Source organism: Nycticebus coucang, chromosome 10, assembly GCF_027406575.1.
Source record: "Nycticebus coucang isolate mNycCou1 chromosome 10, mNycCou1.pri, whole genome shotgun sequence".
In the NCBI taxonomy this organism is placed as follows: domain Eukaryota; kingdom Metazoa; phylum Chordata; class Mammalia; order Primates; family Lorisidae; genus Nycticebus; species Nycticebus coucang.
The window spans coordinates 66,195,845-66,210,706 of record NC_069789.1 but is presented as its reverse complement, the minus strand read 5'-3'; the positions used below and the strand labels follow the sequence as shown (position 1 = coordinate 66,210,706).

Sequence of the window (14,862 nt, the reverse complement as noted above, 5' to 3'; positions counted from 1 at the left end):
TCTTTTCCTTGATTTTAAAAGAATACTTTACTCATTTTTTTTGTTCTAGAATCAAGCCAAAATCTATTGGTGACCAGGTTACTTGTTAAAAAATGTAAAAATTGTCTTAATAACTAAAACATTCCCAACAATGGATGTAAGTACTATTCCAATTTTTTGTTCTGCTCAAATGATCTATTTTATTTAACATACTGAAGATTTTAATTTTCCCATGGATTGCAGGCATTGGAGCAAACATTTTAATAATGTATTCAGTTCAATGAGTCCATATGATTTATAACAATAAATGAATAACATCCCAATCAGAACTAATCACTCCTGATTTCTTTCCTCACCTCTTATTAACTTTTCCTTAGAGAGGAGGAATGGCTTATATTTTTTATTTAGGTTAAAAGACGTTGCTGAGCTCGGAGTTACTCTCTGTCTCTCTCATGAACGCCTCACTATAAGGTTAATTTGGGGCTGCCTATTCTGTCATGCTGCTTTGTTGAGAAGGCCTGACCTGCCTTTCTTTCCTTATGACTTTAAGAATTAAAGAGTGAGATTTTAAAAAAGCCTAATGTCATTAAACATCAAAACTACAAACGATATATGAACCAAGTGTATGGTGCCCCATGATCATACTAATGTACACAGCTATGGTTGAATAAAAAAAAATAAAAAAAAAACATCAAAACTACAATTAACAATAGTTTTTATCAACCAAAAGTCCGGTATTTTTGTCTCCATCAATCATTACCTAGTTATTTTTAAAAATTTTTCTTAATTTGAAAGGAACAATGTAGTAAGTTTGTTGAATCTTTAAGACATCTTTATAGTAATATTATGAGGCAAATATATAATTGAATGAAAGTAAGAATCTTTCAAATGATTATAATGCCATATTTAATGAATAATATAAATTTTCTTTATAAAATTTAGTTTCATAAAGCACATAATCAAGATTTTGATGTCTATAAAACAAAAAATGTCTACTAAAGGAAAATATTCACTGTGTTCCCTTAATAACCAAATTCTGACTTTGGCAAAAAAAGAGCATTATAGTAAAATTATTTTCATTGAAATTTCTCTTTCATCAATGACATAATTATTTTAATGAAACTATTCATACAAAAATAGAAAAACATACGTAATATTGTAAGCCTTGAAAGAAACTGCATAGGGTAAAAGTCAAGGATTACTATTTACATTTACAAAGCAACTTTGCTACATTAATTAGTATATACAATTACTTAACTAAAATCCTTAAATTACAATTATTCTGCTCAGACTAGTACATGTAAATAGACTGTATTAGAAAATAAAATCACACTTCTATAGTTCTTATAAAATAATTGATTAATAAATCCTATTTAACACAGGTAAGTTCCTTTTCTTCTGACGTTTTTATGTGAAAGCATTTTAAGAGGACTTTTGAAAGAGGAGAATAAAATTTGGTAGGCAAGACTCCATCAAAAACTCAGATATGAGAATAAACTCAATAAAGTTTCAGGATGCAAAAATCAATGTAGGAAAAAAACAGTAGCATTTCTATACATCAATAATAACAATCAAACTGAGACTAAATCAAGAAGGCAATCCCATTTACAAGAACTATAAAATAATGCCTAGGAATATAATTAATGAAGAAGGTGAAAGATCTCTACAAGGGAAACTATAAAACATTGATGAAAGAAATTGCAGATTACACAAATAAATGCATAGCATCCAATGCAAATGGGCGAGAACTGCTAAAATTACTATACTGACTGAAGAAATATACAGAATCAGCACAATCCCTACAAAATGCTAATGTGATTTTTCACAATTAGAAAAATTAATCTTCCTAATTTTCATATGGAATCACAAAAGGGCTCGAATATAGTCTAAAAAGAAAAAAAAAATCCCAAAACAAAAAACAAAGCCAGCCTCATCACATTCCCTGACATCAAATTATACCCAGTGAATAGAAAAGCTGCAGAATGGAAGAAAATATTTTCGAACTATGCAAACAGTGAATTCATATCCAGAATTTACAAAGAACTCAACAACAATAATAACACCATTAAAAAGTGAGCAAGGGACATGTACAGACATTTTTCAAAAGACATGGAAATGGCCAAAAATTTGAAAAAATGTTCAACATCACTAATCATCAGGGAAATGCAAATTAATACCACAATGAGATACCATCTTATGCTAGACAGAATGGCTATCATTACAATGACAAAAAATAACTGATTTGGCAAGAACTTGGAGAAAAGGAAATGATTATATATTGTTAGTGAGATAGTAAATTAGTACATCCCCTATGGAAAAGAGTATGGAGATTTCTCAAAAAACTAAAAATAGAACTACTGTTCAATTCAGCAATGCCACTAGGGTATCAAACCAAAGGAAAAGAAATTGTTACAATAAAAAGATACCTTCATTTGTATACATATTGAATCACAATTAAAAAAATAAAAAAAATCAAAAAAATCAATCATGACCTATTTTCTCTCTCTGTCTCTGTTTCTCTGTCTTTCTCTAATCCATCTATCTACAAAGATAAACCCAGTAAAAATGAGCATCCCAAAATCTTCATTGTAATTTTGAAATAGCATTTCCCAAGAATAGAAACTAAGGATTCTTGGAGGAATGACTTGCTCCAGAATGGCAGCATTTAGTCCTACAGAGAGCAATAAAAGCTTATCAAAAATAACTTGTACCATGACAAAACGACTACAGAAGCAAATTGAAGAGATCCAGCAAATTTGCTGGGCAAATTTAGGACAATCTGATGAATAATGGATTAAAATATATCAAATATGTTTAAATCAATGTATCCTTAAGAATATGAAGAAACCCATTTTAAAAAGTGTGAATTTGCAATGGACGAATTCAGAGTAGAAATTCAAAGTATGGGTAGCTCCACAAAACAAAGACTAAGTTTCATTAAGAAATTAAAGCAGGGCGGTGCCTGTGGCTCAAAGGAGTAAGGCGCTGGCCCCATATGCCGGAGGTGGTGGGTTCAAACCCAGCCCCAGCCAAAAAAAAAAATAAATAAATAAAAATAAATAAATAAAATAAAATGTGTATACTTAAAAAAAAAGAAATTAAAGCAACATGATGTATAATTTGTTTGATGTGTTGCTGGAATCTGTTTGTTAGGATCATGTTGAATATTTTTGCATCTATATTCATTAGTGATATTTGTCTATAATTTTCTTTTCTTGTTGAGTCTTTTCCTGGTTTGGGGATCAGAGTAATGTTTGCTTCATAGAACATGTTGTTATCCCAGGGTTTCAAGGCTGGTTCAATATACATAAATCTATAAATACAATTCAGCACATAAACAAATAAAAAAACAAAGACCATATGATTCTCTCAATTGATGCAGAAAAGGCTTTTGATAATATCCAGCATCCCTTTAGGATCAGAACACTTAAGAAAATAGGCATAGAAGAGATGTTTCTTAAACTTATAGAGGCCGTCTAGAGCAAACCCACAGCCAATATCATATTGAATGGAGTAAAATGGAAATCATTTCCACGCAGATCAGGAACCAGACAAGGTTGCCCATTGTCTCCATTGCTTTTTAACATTGTAATGGAAGTTTTAGCCATCGCAATTAGGGAAGAAAAGGCGATCAAGGGTATCCATATAGGGTCAGAAGAGATCAAACTTTTGCTCTTCGCAGATGATATGATTGTATATCTGGAAAACACCAGGGACTCTGCTACAAAACTCTTAGAAGTGATCAAGGAATACAGCAGCGTCTCAGGTTACAAAATCAACATTCTTAAATCGGTAGCCTTTATATATACCAACAATAGCCAAGCTGAAAAAACAGTTAAGGTATCTATTCCATTCACAGTAGTGCCAAAGAAGATGAAATATTTGGGAGTTTATCTAACAAAGGATGTGAACGATCTCTATAAAGAGGACTATGAAACTCTAAGAAAAGAAATAGCTGAAAATGTTAACAAATGGAAAAACATATCATGCTCATGGCTGGGAAGAATCAACATTGTTAAAATGTCCATATTACCCAAAGCAATATACAATTTTAATGCAATCCCTATTAAAGCTCTGCTGTCATACTTTAAAGATCTTGAAAAATAATACTTCACTTTATATGGAATCAGAAAAAACCTCAAATAGCCGAGACATTACTCTGAAATAAAAACAAAGCAGTAGGAATCACGCTACTGGACCTCAGACTATACTATAAATCGATAGTGATCAAAACAGCATGGTACTGGCACAAAACCAAAGAAGTAGATGTCTGGAACAGAATAGAGAACCAAGAGATGAATCCAGCTACTTACCATTATTTGATCTTTGACAAGCCAATTAAAAACATTCAGTGGGGAAAAGATTCCCTATTTAACAAATGGTGCTGGGTGAACTGGCTGGCAACCTGTAGAAGACTGAAACTGGACCCACACCTTTCACCATTAACTAAGATAGACTCTCACTGGATTAAAGATTTAAACTTAAGACATGAAAGTATAAAAATACTAGGAGAGAGTGCAGGGAAAACTCTTTAAGAAATTGGTCTGGGTGAGTATTTTATGAGGAGGACCCTCCCAGGCAATTGAAGCAGCTTCAAAACTACACTACTGGGACCTGATCAAACTATAAAGCTTCTGCACAGCCAAGAACACAGTAAGTAAAGCAAGCAGACAGCCCTCAGAATGGGAGAAGATATTTGCAGGCTATGTCTCTTGACAAAGGTTTAATAACCAGAATCCACAGATAACTCAAACATATAAGCTAGAAAAGAATAAGTGTTCCCATCGCAGGCTGGGCAAGAGACTTGAAGAGAAACTTCTCTGAAGAAGACAGGCACACGGCCTACAGACATATGAAAAACTGCTCATCATCCTTAATCATCAGAGAAATGCAAATCAAAACTACTTTGAGATACCATCTAACTCCAGTAAGATTAGCCCATATCACAAAATCCCAAGACCAGAGATGTTGGCATGGATGTGGAGAAAAGGAAACACTTCTACACTCCTGGTGGGAATGCAAATTAATACATTCCTTTTAGAAAGATGTTTGGAGAACACTTAGAGTTCTAAAAATAGATTTGTCACTCAATCCTATAATTCCTCTATTAGGTATATACCCGGAAGACCAAAAATCACACTATAACAAGAATATTTGTACCAGAATGTTTATTGTAGCCCAATTCATAATTGCTAAGTCATGGAAAAATCCACGAATGGATTAATAAATTGTGTTATATGTACACCATGGAATATTATGCAGCCTTAAAGAAAGATGAAGACTTTACCTCTTTCATGTTTACATGGATGGAGCTAGAACATATTCTTCTTAGTAAAGTATCTCAAGAATGGAAGAAAAAGTATCCAATGTACTCAGCCATACTACGAAACTAATTTATGGCTTTCATATGAAAGCCATAATCCAGTTATAACCTAAGAATATGGGGAAGGGGGAGAGGAAGGGGGGGAGGATGGATGAAGGGAGGGTGATTGGTGGGATTACACCTACGGTGCATTTTACAAGGGTACATGTGAAACTTAGTAAATGTAGAGTATAAATGTGTTAACACTATAAGAAGGCTATGTTAACCAGTGTGATGAAGAATCCTATGTACTCAATTTTGATATGAGGACAATTAATGACAATTATGGTTATGGGGGGGGAAACAGAAAGAGGGAAGGAGGGAGGTGGGTGGGGCCTTGGTGTGTGTCACACTTTATGGGGGCAAGACATGATTGCAAGAAGGACTTTACCTAACAATTGCAATCAGTGTAACCTGGCTTATTGTACCCTCAATGAATCCCCAACAATAAAAAAAAAAAAAAAAAAAAAAAAAAGAAAATATGTCAAATGGTCTATAAAACCAGTGTATGGTGCCCCATGATCTCATTAATGTACACAGCTATGATTTAATAGTAATAAAAAAAGAAATTAAAGCAACAGAAAATAAAATATGAGATGCAGAAAACTACCCAATATATTAAACATAACTTAAGAAAATTATCACCTATCTGAAAGCACATTTTTTAATTGATTCTGACTTAAACAAACTGTAAAACATTTTAGTGACATTTTCTCAACAAATGTCATTAAAATGTTTTCCACTGAAATGGAAATGGCAGGTGGTTATATTCTTAGTAGTAGTCCTTAAATTATAGATATATAGGCTGAAATATATAATGTTTGAAATTTACCTTAAATAGTAAGGGGTGAGGAAAATGGCGAAAGCATACAAGAAAGAAGACAGGGTATGAGTTGGCAATTACTGAAGTACAAAATTACATAAATATGAGTTCATTATACAATTCTTTGTATTTTTGTTCTTATTTGAAATGTTTTACGTTAATGAAATAGAAACATTTAGGTAGAGTCTTGCGCAGGAAGAATACCTTTTCCTCTGAGACTGCAAACTTTCTTCACCCTTCCATTCATGCCACCATACTCAACATGATTTCACCTGCTACTATGATAAGAACTGTCACTGTTCTTCCTGTCAAAACATCTACAAATTTACTGCATTTAAAATCATGGATCTTTTCCTCATTTCCAAATATCTAAGCACAGGGTTCCAACTGTGTTCCTATTCCTATATTTCCGACTTCTTTAATGGACAGTTCTTTCTTCTCTGACCCCTCCTCCCTTCTTTCTGGGTAGAACGTGAACAACATGGAATTCCAACATCCATCTTGTACATGATATGACATTGGTAAGAGAAGCAAGAGATGGGGGACCAAGAAGATAGGAGACTGAATTTCCAGAACCTTGGGGTTTCAGCAGCCCTAAACTGACTATCTCCAATGTCTTCATCTGTGAAAGAAATAAAACCTTCTGTCTTTATTTATTTATTTATTTATTTTTTTTATTAAATCATAGCTGTGTACATTAGTATGATCATGGGGCACCATACACTTGGTTCATAGACCGTTTGACACATTTTCATCACACTAGTTAACACAGCTTTCGTGGCATTTTCTTAGTTATTTGGCTAAGACCTTTACATTCCACATTTACTAGGATTCACATATACCCTTGTAAGATGCACCGCAGGTGTAATCCCATTAATCCCCCTCCCTCCACCTACCTCCCCCCTCCCTCCCCTCCCTTTCCCCCTTCTCCCTATTCTTAGGTTGTAACTGCAGCCCTATTCATAATTGCTAAGTCATGGAAAAAGCCCAAGTGCCCATCGATCCACGAATGGATTAATAAATTGTGGTATATGTACACCATGGAATATTATGCAGCCTTAAAAAAGATGGAGACTTTACCTCTTTCATGTTTACATGGATGGAGCTGGAACATATTCTTCTTAGTAAAGTGTCTCAAGAATGGAAGAAAAAGCACCCAATGTACTCACCCTTATTATGAAACTAATGTAGGACCTCCACATGAAACCTTCTGTCTTTTTAAAGCCGAGCTTACTTTGATTTTTTCTGTTGCTTATAGCCAATACTAATCCTAATTAATACTTGAATATTTAAATGTCCAATATCCAAATCCTTCGTTAAAAATTGCACCGCAAGCTACTCAAAATCTGGCTTCCCCACATATCATTCATCAAAGTTACCAATGACACATCACTACCCCTTCAACACTATTTGCCACAATTAATTATTCTCTCCTATTTTTCTAGCCCAGTATTTCCCCCAATTTTTTCACATCATGATACAAATTGGAAGTGATATTTGTATAGCAGTTTGGGGTAATGGAGAAAATTGCTTATGGCTGGTGGGTTATACCACCTCAGCCCACACACTTTCTGAAGGCACAAGGATCACTGTCATGATAAAATATGTAACTGACTGATAGGATACTATTGTGTTATGGCACATCTTTTGTGTTACCCAATTCTAGAAACTTGAGCTTTTTATTCATTTATTTTTTATATTTCTTGCTTAAACATACCAGAAATGTAGGTGTTTGAGAGTTTTCTTGTAGTGCTTCACCTGGGGGATATGTCATCTACCCCTCTAGCTTTAATTAAAATCTGGATGTACTGATGACTCTCAAGTCTATATACCCATCTGATTTCTTTTTCTTAAGTACTGTACAGAATAAATCCAGCTTCTCACAGAGCATCATCCATTAGAAGTATTCCAGGTACTCTAATTAAATAAATTATCTGTACCCCACACTGAGTTGCTCAACCTTGAGCCATCAAGAGTAATCTTTTGATACCTCTCTCTCCCTCTCCTTTATAGCTCAAATCCAGTACGTCAAAGTAAGTGCTATAATTTATTTCATTCTCTTAGAATAGTCAGACCTATTCAGAAAAATTTAGATTATGATTCATGGTTAAATCAATCTATATGCAAAACAATAATTTCTTTAAAGCATTTATCCTCAATAGAGATGATATTGCTACCAGGGATGCAAAATTTGTTGGAGTTATTTTGGATATGCACAAAAATCTTACTCTTTTAGGTGTGAAGTGTACACATATATGTAATATACACACACACAGTACCCAAAGAGATATGCATTGTACATGTATTATTAATTAAATGACACTTTCGCCTAAGGACTTCATTATCCCACTTGTCTTTCATAACAAACCCACAATATACGTATTATTATTTCCATTCCACATCTAAGGAAATAGGATCAGAAGTTTAATAATTCAAATCTGTGATAGAGTTTTTTAAACTCGAAGGTCTTGTATGAAGTGACAGGGACTGAGAAGGCAGCCTAATTATATGTGTTGAATGGATGAATTATGAGTTAGAAATAAATAGAGAAGTGCAGAAACCCATTATGTGTTTGATTCCACATACTGTTTTAATAATCACTTTATTATTAGAGATGTCGAGTACATGGTTTTAGAATGAACTGATGGATCTGTGGCTACAGAAATGGATAGAACGGAAAGAGGGAAAAGAAATAAATAAGGGAAGAAAAAGTGAACAGAAACTGTTCTTCCTCTATGCAAGAGTTTACCAGTTAAACTGGTAAACAATTAAACAATTTTATTTAAATTAACTTAAAGGGTAACTAAATTCAAGGTACCTGACAGAGGTTTCATTAGCAAAAATATAACGTGATTTCTGAAGATTCTCCAATGCCGCTTATACATTTTGTGTCTCTAAGAGTCGAACTTATCTGCCACACTGCTTATAGCACCTACCTGGGGTGATGACGTTCATGAAAAAGAATAGGCACTTGGATAAGTAATAATTTCCTAGAGCTTTTCACTGAGAAAAAAAAAAAAAGTCTAACAAAAGTATACACATAGAGAACTGTAATCCTATAAGAAGTATGTTCATACTAGGTATCATTAAATTGGGGGATAGCTATTAATGTATTTCTAAAATGAGGATCATGTTTTTCTTTTAATTTGCTTCTTCCGTGAGATATTAAATGTGATTATATTAAAATTTCTAGTCACAGAAGAGTCTAGACTATGTTTAAGTAACTGAAATATTATTATATATGGACTCCTGACTCCAAGACATTTTAACTGTGTATTCTTGAGCAAGGTCTTTAGGCCATGAAAGCCAAATTTTGAGGGGTAAAATTAAATACTTATCTAATCAGGGTTATGAGGAGTAATAAGAAAATACAAATAAAGCACCTATGTAGCACATATGGTGTGTAGGACTTTATACATAGCACAGAGTAGTATTCAGTAAATATGTATTTTTTCTTGTTCAAAGAAACACATGCAACTTCTCTTAAATTCTAATTCAATGATGGGAATTCTTTCTTAAGAATATTACCTTAAGTTTAGAGTGTATCAGTAAAGATGAGATGGGGATAAATATGAAGGCATTCTATTTGATTCTTAATTTGCATGGCATTGACACTATCTTAGGTCCTGGTTTACCCAAGTAAACAAAACAAAATACCTGTTTATATTTTGGTTTTCTAATGAGTTGGTCAAATTTACTTTAAATTTCATTAAGTGATGATTCATATATTTTAAATTATCTTTGAAAATTATTTACTCAAGTTATTTCTGGTCTACATAGTGATCACAGATCAACACAGGAGCCTTATAATTGTTGAGACAGAGCTGAACCTTAGAGATAAAGCACTATTTGAGCTTCAGAATTAAAGGTCTTGAAGGAATTTTGCTTTGGAATAATGGGAAACTAAACAAATTTTATAGGAATATATTTGTTCATCTATGGTTGGTAAACTAGTTACTTACCAATGCCTCAAATTCAAGCCATTTCAGGCTTTAGAATAAGATGTATGTTGGGGTGTGTGTGTGTGTGTGTGTGTGTGTGTGTGTGTGAAGGAGACTTTAGAGCCATACAGACCAGGATCTAAATCTCAGATCAGCTATTAACAATCTAATTATGAAGTTTCATACCTAAAAAATTTAGTTTCTTTACTTTTCAAATAGGAACAGAGGGTTGGCCTGGAGTTATGAAAATTGAAAGTCATGTAATACATTCAGCACAGTCCCTAGCAGCTTAAATAAATGCTTACAATTTTGAGCATTTTTATTTTATTCTTATCATTTAAATTTTCCCTAGGAGTTTCAATCTGTTATTAGTTTCCACAAATTGACCTGTGGAGAAAAATGCAATCCTTTAACTAAATTAGAGCCAACTATATAGCTACCAATGGCAAGAAATCACAAGTCCATATATACAGTAGTTTTAAAGAGCATACCATATCCCACTGTAGAAAGACCCAAGTGTTTCATTCTATTTTTCACAAGTTCAGCAAGCTCTTGTCTTTCTGACCTCCTGTAGAGGTTCAGTCGCTGCTGGGTTATTTTTTCAGCTGTTTTACCAGAGTGTTTTGGACCTTTTCTGCTCAGTCTTCTGGCCCACTGCATGCTCTTTCTCCGGAGCAAGGGATGGTCTGACTGGTCACTGGATGTTGAGTTGCGGTGGTTGCTGCGGTGGTGCCCTTGTTCTTTGGAGTCTTTTGTGTCTTCCCACTCTTCTACACTGATAGATATTTGAGACTTTAAAAGAAATGGATATTGACAATTAGGTATGTTAAGAATAATCATTGCTTGGAGTTGAAATAGCATTAATTTGCTACTATCTTGTCATAATTATGTATCTACTCATGAACATTTCCACAGAAAAAGCAAAATCATAATCTTTGATTCTAATCTTTTATTACTAAAAACACTATGAGAAAATACATTTTCTTCAACTTACATAGAAACAAGATAAAATATCTATATCCTCTAATACAAGTTTGTATGAAAGAATTTAATTTTGTATACATAAGGGCTTTCTTACCACAAATGACTAGTATCATAAAGTTGTTCCAAACATCAAAAAACTAGATAGATATTTTATGACTTTACTGAAACAAAATACACATAATAGTTTTCTGAATCTACTATAAGCATTTAACATTCAATTTAACAAAATGTTCTTCTTAATTGTTCTATTTTTGCCATTTATTGTATTTTTAAAGATTTTTAAGTTATTGCTCTTTCTAAAGATGGCACTGGAATGACTGAAGTTTTGTGTCTCCCCATATGTCCCAGAAGAAAATGGAAATATATCTTAACTCATGCATTCATTATTGACCACAGAAAATGATTTTCTGATTAAAATATATCAGAAACTGTTCTAATTATTCTAAGCGCTAATATATTATAGTCATGTTTCACAAATGTATTGTAGAATCACAACTAAAACTTAAACCAGGCCATTTCCCATAGGAGGGAAAAACAATGAACAAACTCACTATGTCTATTTTGACACATTCTTTTACTACTAAATCTGATTTTTTAAACAAGAAGTTTTCCTTTGATTAATAGGCACTGAAATGAAATTTTACTATGTCAAAATTGTTGTTTTTCACACCAGGAAGTCATATGAAATGCAACATGGGTCAAAACAGAGTCTTTACTGTCTGGAAACATGCACATGCAAGTAAACACCTTCCTGCATTCTACTGTACATCAGAGCAGCATTCGTGAAATCTGTTGTGATTCCCTTCTGTAGACAGAAGCTTGGATGTCAGCTACAACGTGCATGAAATATTCTGGCTTTTAAAGTAATGGAATTTAAATTACAAATTTAAGTAAGTTCAGGAAGTAGATCCAATACAATCCTTTAAAAGTGAATATAAATTATACAGGCTCAGTCAAAGCCTTATATCCAATTCCCAGTGGCAAGCTATGATATTATCTCATACTTAAATTCAACCCAAAATTCAAATAGTCATCAACATGTCTGTTTCAAAACAATATGTCAGAGTAATATTAAAAATACTTTATTTAATTTGTATGTCTTCATGATAACAGAATGGTTAATTAAAAAATTTTACACACCATATTTTATCTTTCACAATTTAAGTTGGAAACATTAAAATTTTTAATACTATGACTTTGCAATATGGATGACTTTACTAAGTCTTAACAACACTCTTTTCTCACCTTCTTGTTACTTGTTTGAAAATCCTCTTCTATGTACGTAAAATACATAAACTCTTGAGTAATACTTACCACCAAGAAGGAATATCTATCTTTATTTAGCAGTTTATCTGTGCTTTGTAGCTAAGATGAAAATATGTAAGTTCACTCATTTAGATGCTTACTGTTTAATCACAATCTTTTTGTCCCTTTCACTAGTGATTTCCTATACATATGTGAAAATAGTAATCTCACTGGATGAAATACTCAAGATGTTATGTTCATCTAATGTCACTAATAATTCAAATCATAGTGCCATAGCTAATAAATATTTTAGGGGGAAGGATGGGGATTCACTTCTCTTGCAAGCAGGGGATGAAACATTCTGAAAGCTTTTCTTTAGTTATGTCTATTGGGCATCATGTGAAGTATACATCTAAACCATGAGCTTAAACTTATGATTCTTTAACCAATATTAAAACCTTATTTATTATTGTTTTGAATTCCCCAAAGAAGGACATATTATGATTTATACATAAAATCTATAAGAATTGCAAGTCTTTCATTTCAATTATCTCATGAAATAAATAAACTTCACTTTAACTAAAGAAAAGAAGAATGAGAAAACTTGGGGGATTCTTTTGTATTAACCAGGATAGAGGTGGGGTACATTCTTTTTAGAAAAGTATCACAAGAACGGAGAAGCAAGAATAATCCCATGTACTCAATTCTAATATGAAGGCAGTAGATGATCTAATACAGGATTGAGGTAGGGGAAATGAGGGATGGGGTTAAGGGATGAGGGGGTAAGATGGAGGGTCACAAGGTATGGCATATCTCTTGGGGGTGGGACACAATTACAAGAGGGACTTTAGCTAAGACTGCAATCAGTGTAACCTAATTATTCGTACCCTCGATGAATCCCAAACAATAATAAAAAAAGAAATATAAATCTCAAAGAACTAGTAATTTTTTAACATATCTAGAATTTGCATTCTATTTTCCCATTCTTCCAACATGACCTCATAAAAAGTATATTGTATTTTGTGTATAAATACACTTATGTGAGTCCTATTTCAGATGTTTCCTAACTTTGTCCCTATAAGAAACTACATGAACTCTGTAATAAATGAAAATAATAATACCCACCTTCTACCTCATAGAATTGTGAAAATTCACATACCATCACCATATAGATAAAATGAAAACATTTGTGTGTGTGTGTGTGTGTGTGTTTTAAAAGGAATTCCAGGATAAACATGCTCTCCGGATATCATTTCATCCTCTGGTTGTTAAGTCTCCTAGTGGAAAAGGTTTAGTGTTGGGGTGAAAGGTGCCTTTATAGTAGGATGTTTTCTTAAACTTAAGAGTTAGAGTTATAGACAGATTTAAGAAAGGATTTTAGCAAAAATAATAGACCTGGGTTTAAATAACTATTCCATCACTCACCAGCTTTGTATTCTTGGATATATGATTTCAGTGCTCTAAGATTATTCCCATTTCCCTATCTGAGAAATGAGCATTACATTGTCACTTTGCCTACCTAGTGTTCCTAAAGACAGAAGAGATAATGCATGAAAAATGTACAATATGTCGGTCTTAGAAAATGCTGAATAAATATTTATTCACATGATACCCTTTGACCTTTATGAAAGGATGCTAAAAAAGAGGGGGTAAAAAAGAAATAGCCATGATATGTATGTAAAAAGTGGAAAATGAGTACAAAAATAAGAGGAATGGCTCATACTTCTGATATAGTTTTCTTTGTCACTATGTATATTTTTAAGGAAATTAAGGTGCCAAAAACAATTCTTAAGGGTGGAATTTCCTTGGTTAAAATTTAGTGGACCTAAAGAATAGATAAAGTTTAATGTGAAAGTGGATGTTTTTAATTCTGCACTCTTCCAATGAATTATTCTGTACTGTTTCTATGAATAACTAACTAGAAGAAGGTTATTTTTTATATTTTTAGTGTCAGGGACCTAATATTATGTTAAAAATCAAAATTTAATATTAATGTCTGTGAGAATGAATAAAAGAGATATTTATATATTTCTTGTGAAATATGTCTCAGAAAGTGTGTATATATATATGGCTATGTACATGTATGTGTATACACACACACACACACACACATATATACACACAATTCAATAGGGAAATAATAAATTCTTATTAAAGTTTTCATACAAACTTTAAATATTATTTTCTAAAAGTTATATTATTTCTCAAACATTTATCAAATCTGATATTGCAAATAGACTAAAAGAATAATAATTGAAAACTTAATAAACGAAACGTAATAAATGAAAAATATTTTTTCTCATTGCTTAAAATAGATTGATTACATTATGGTTTCCAGAAAGGTAGAAAGTGCCAGATTCAGAAAATATATCAAACACTCTCTCTGTACACACACAATCAAAATGACAATTCAACTTATCAATTTTTATAGAATAGTTATTCATGTTATAGTTTACTGAACAATTGACAGAATAATATTTTCAAATGTGTTAATTAACTTAGTAGTTTAACTACTTTATAGTTTATTG

General features: G+C 32.6%; 1 protein-coding gene across 3 annotated transcripts in view; it reads right to left on the bottom strand.

Annotated features, from left to right (window-relative positions):
- The window catches only part of KCNT2 (potassium sodium-activated channel subfamily T member 2), a 399,505-nt gene that overhangs the window by 13,212 nt on the left and 371,431 nt on the right, over nucleotides 1-14,862 (bottom strand). For 2 of the 3 annotated variants that reach the window (XM_053607648.1, XM_053607649.1), the window contains one exon: nucleotides 10,597-10,897. In XM_053607648.1, the coding sequence (XP_053463623.1) occupies nucleotides 10,597-10,897 (301 nt within the window). The remainder of the gene's footprint in view (nucleotides 1-10,596; nucleotides 10,898-14,862) is intronic. The other variant, XM_053607650.1, reaches the window with a different exon arrangement.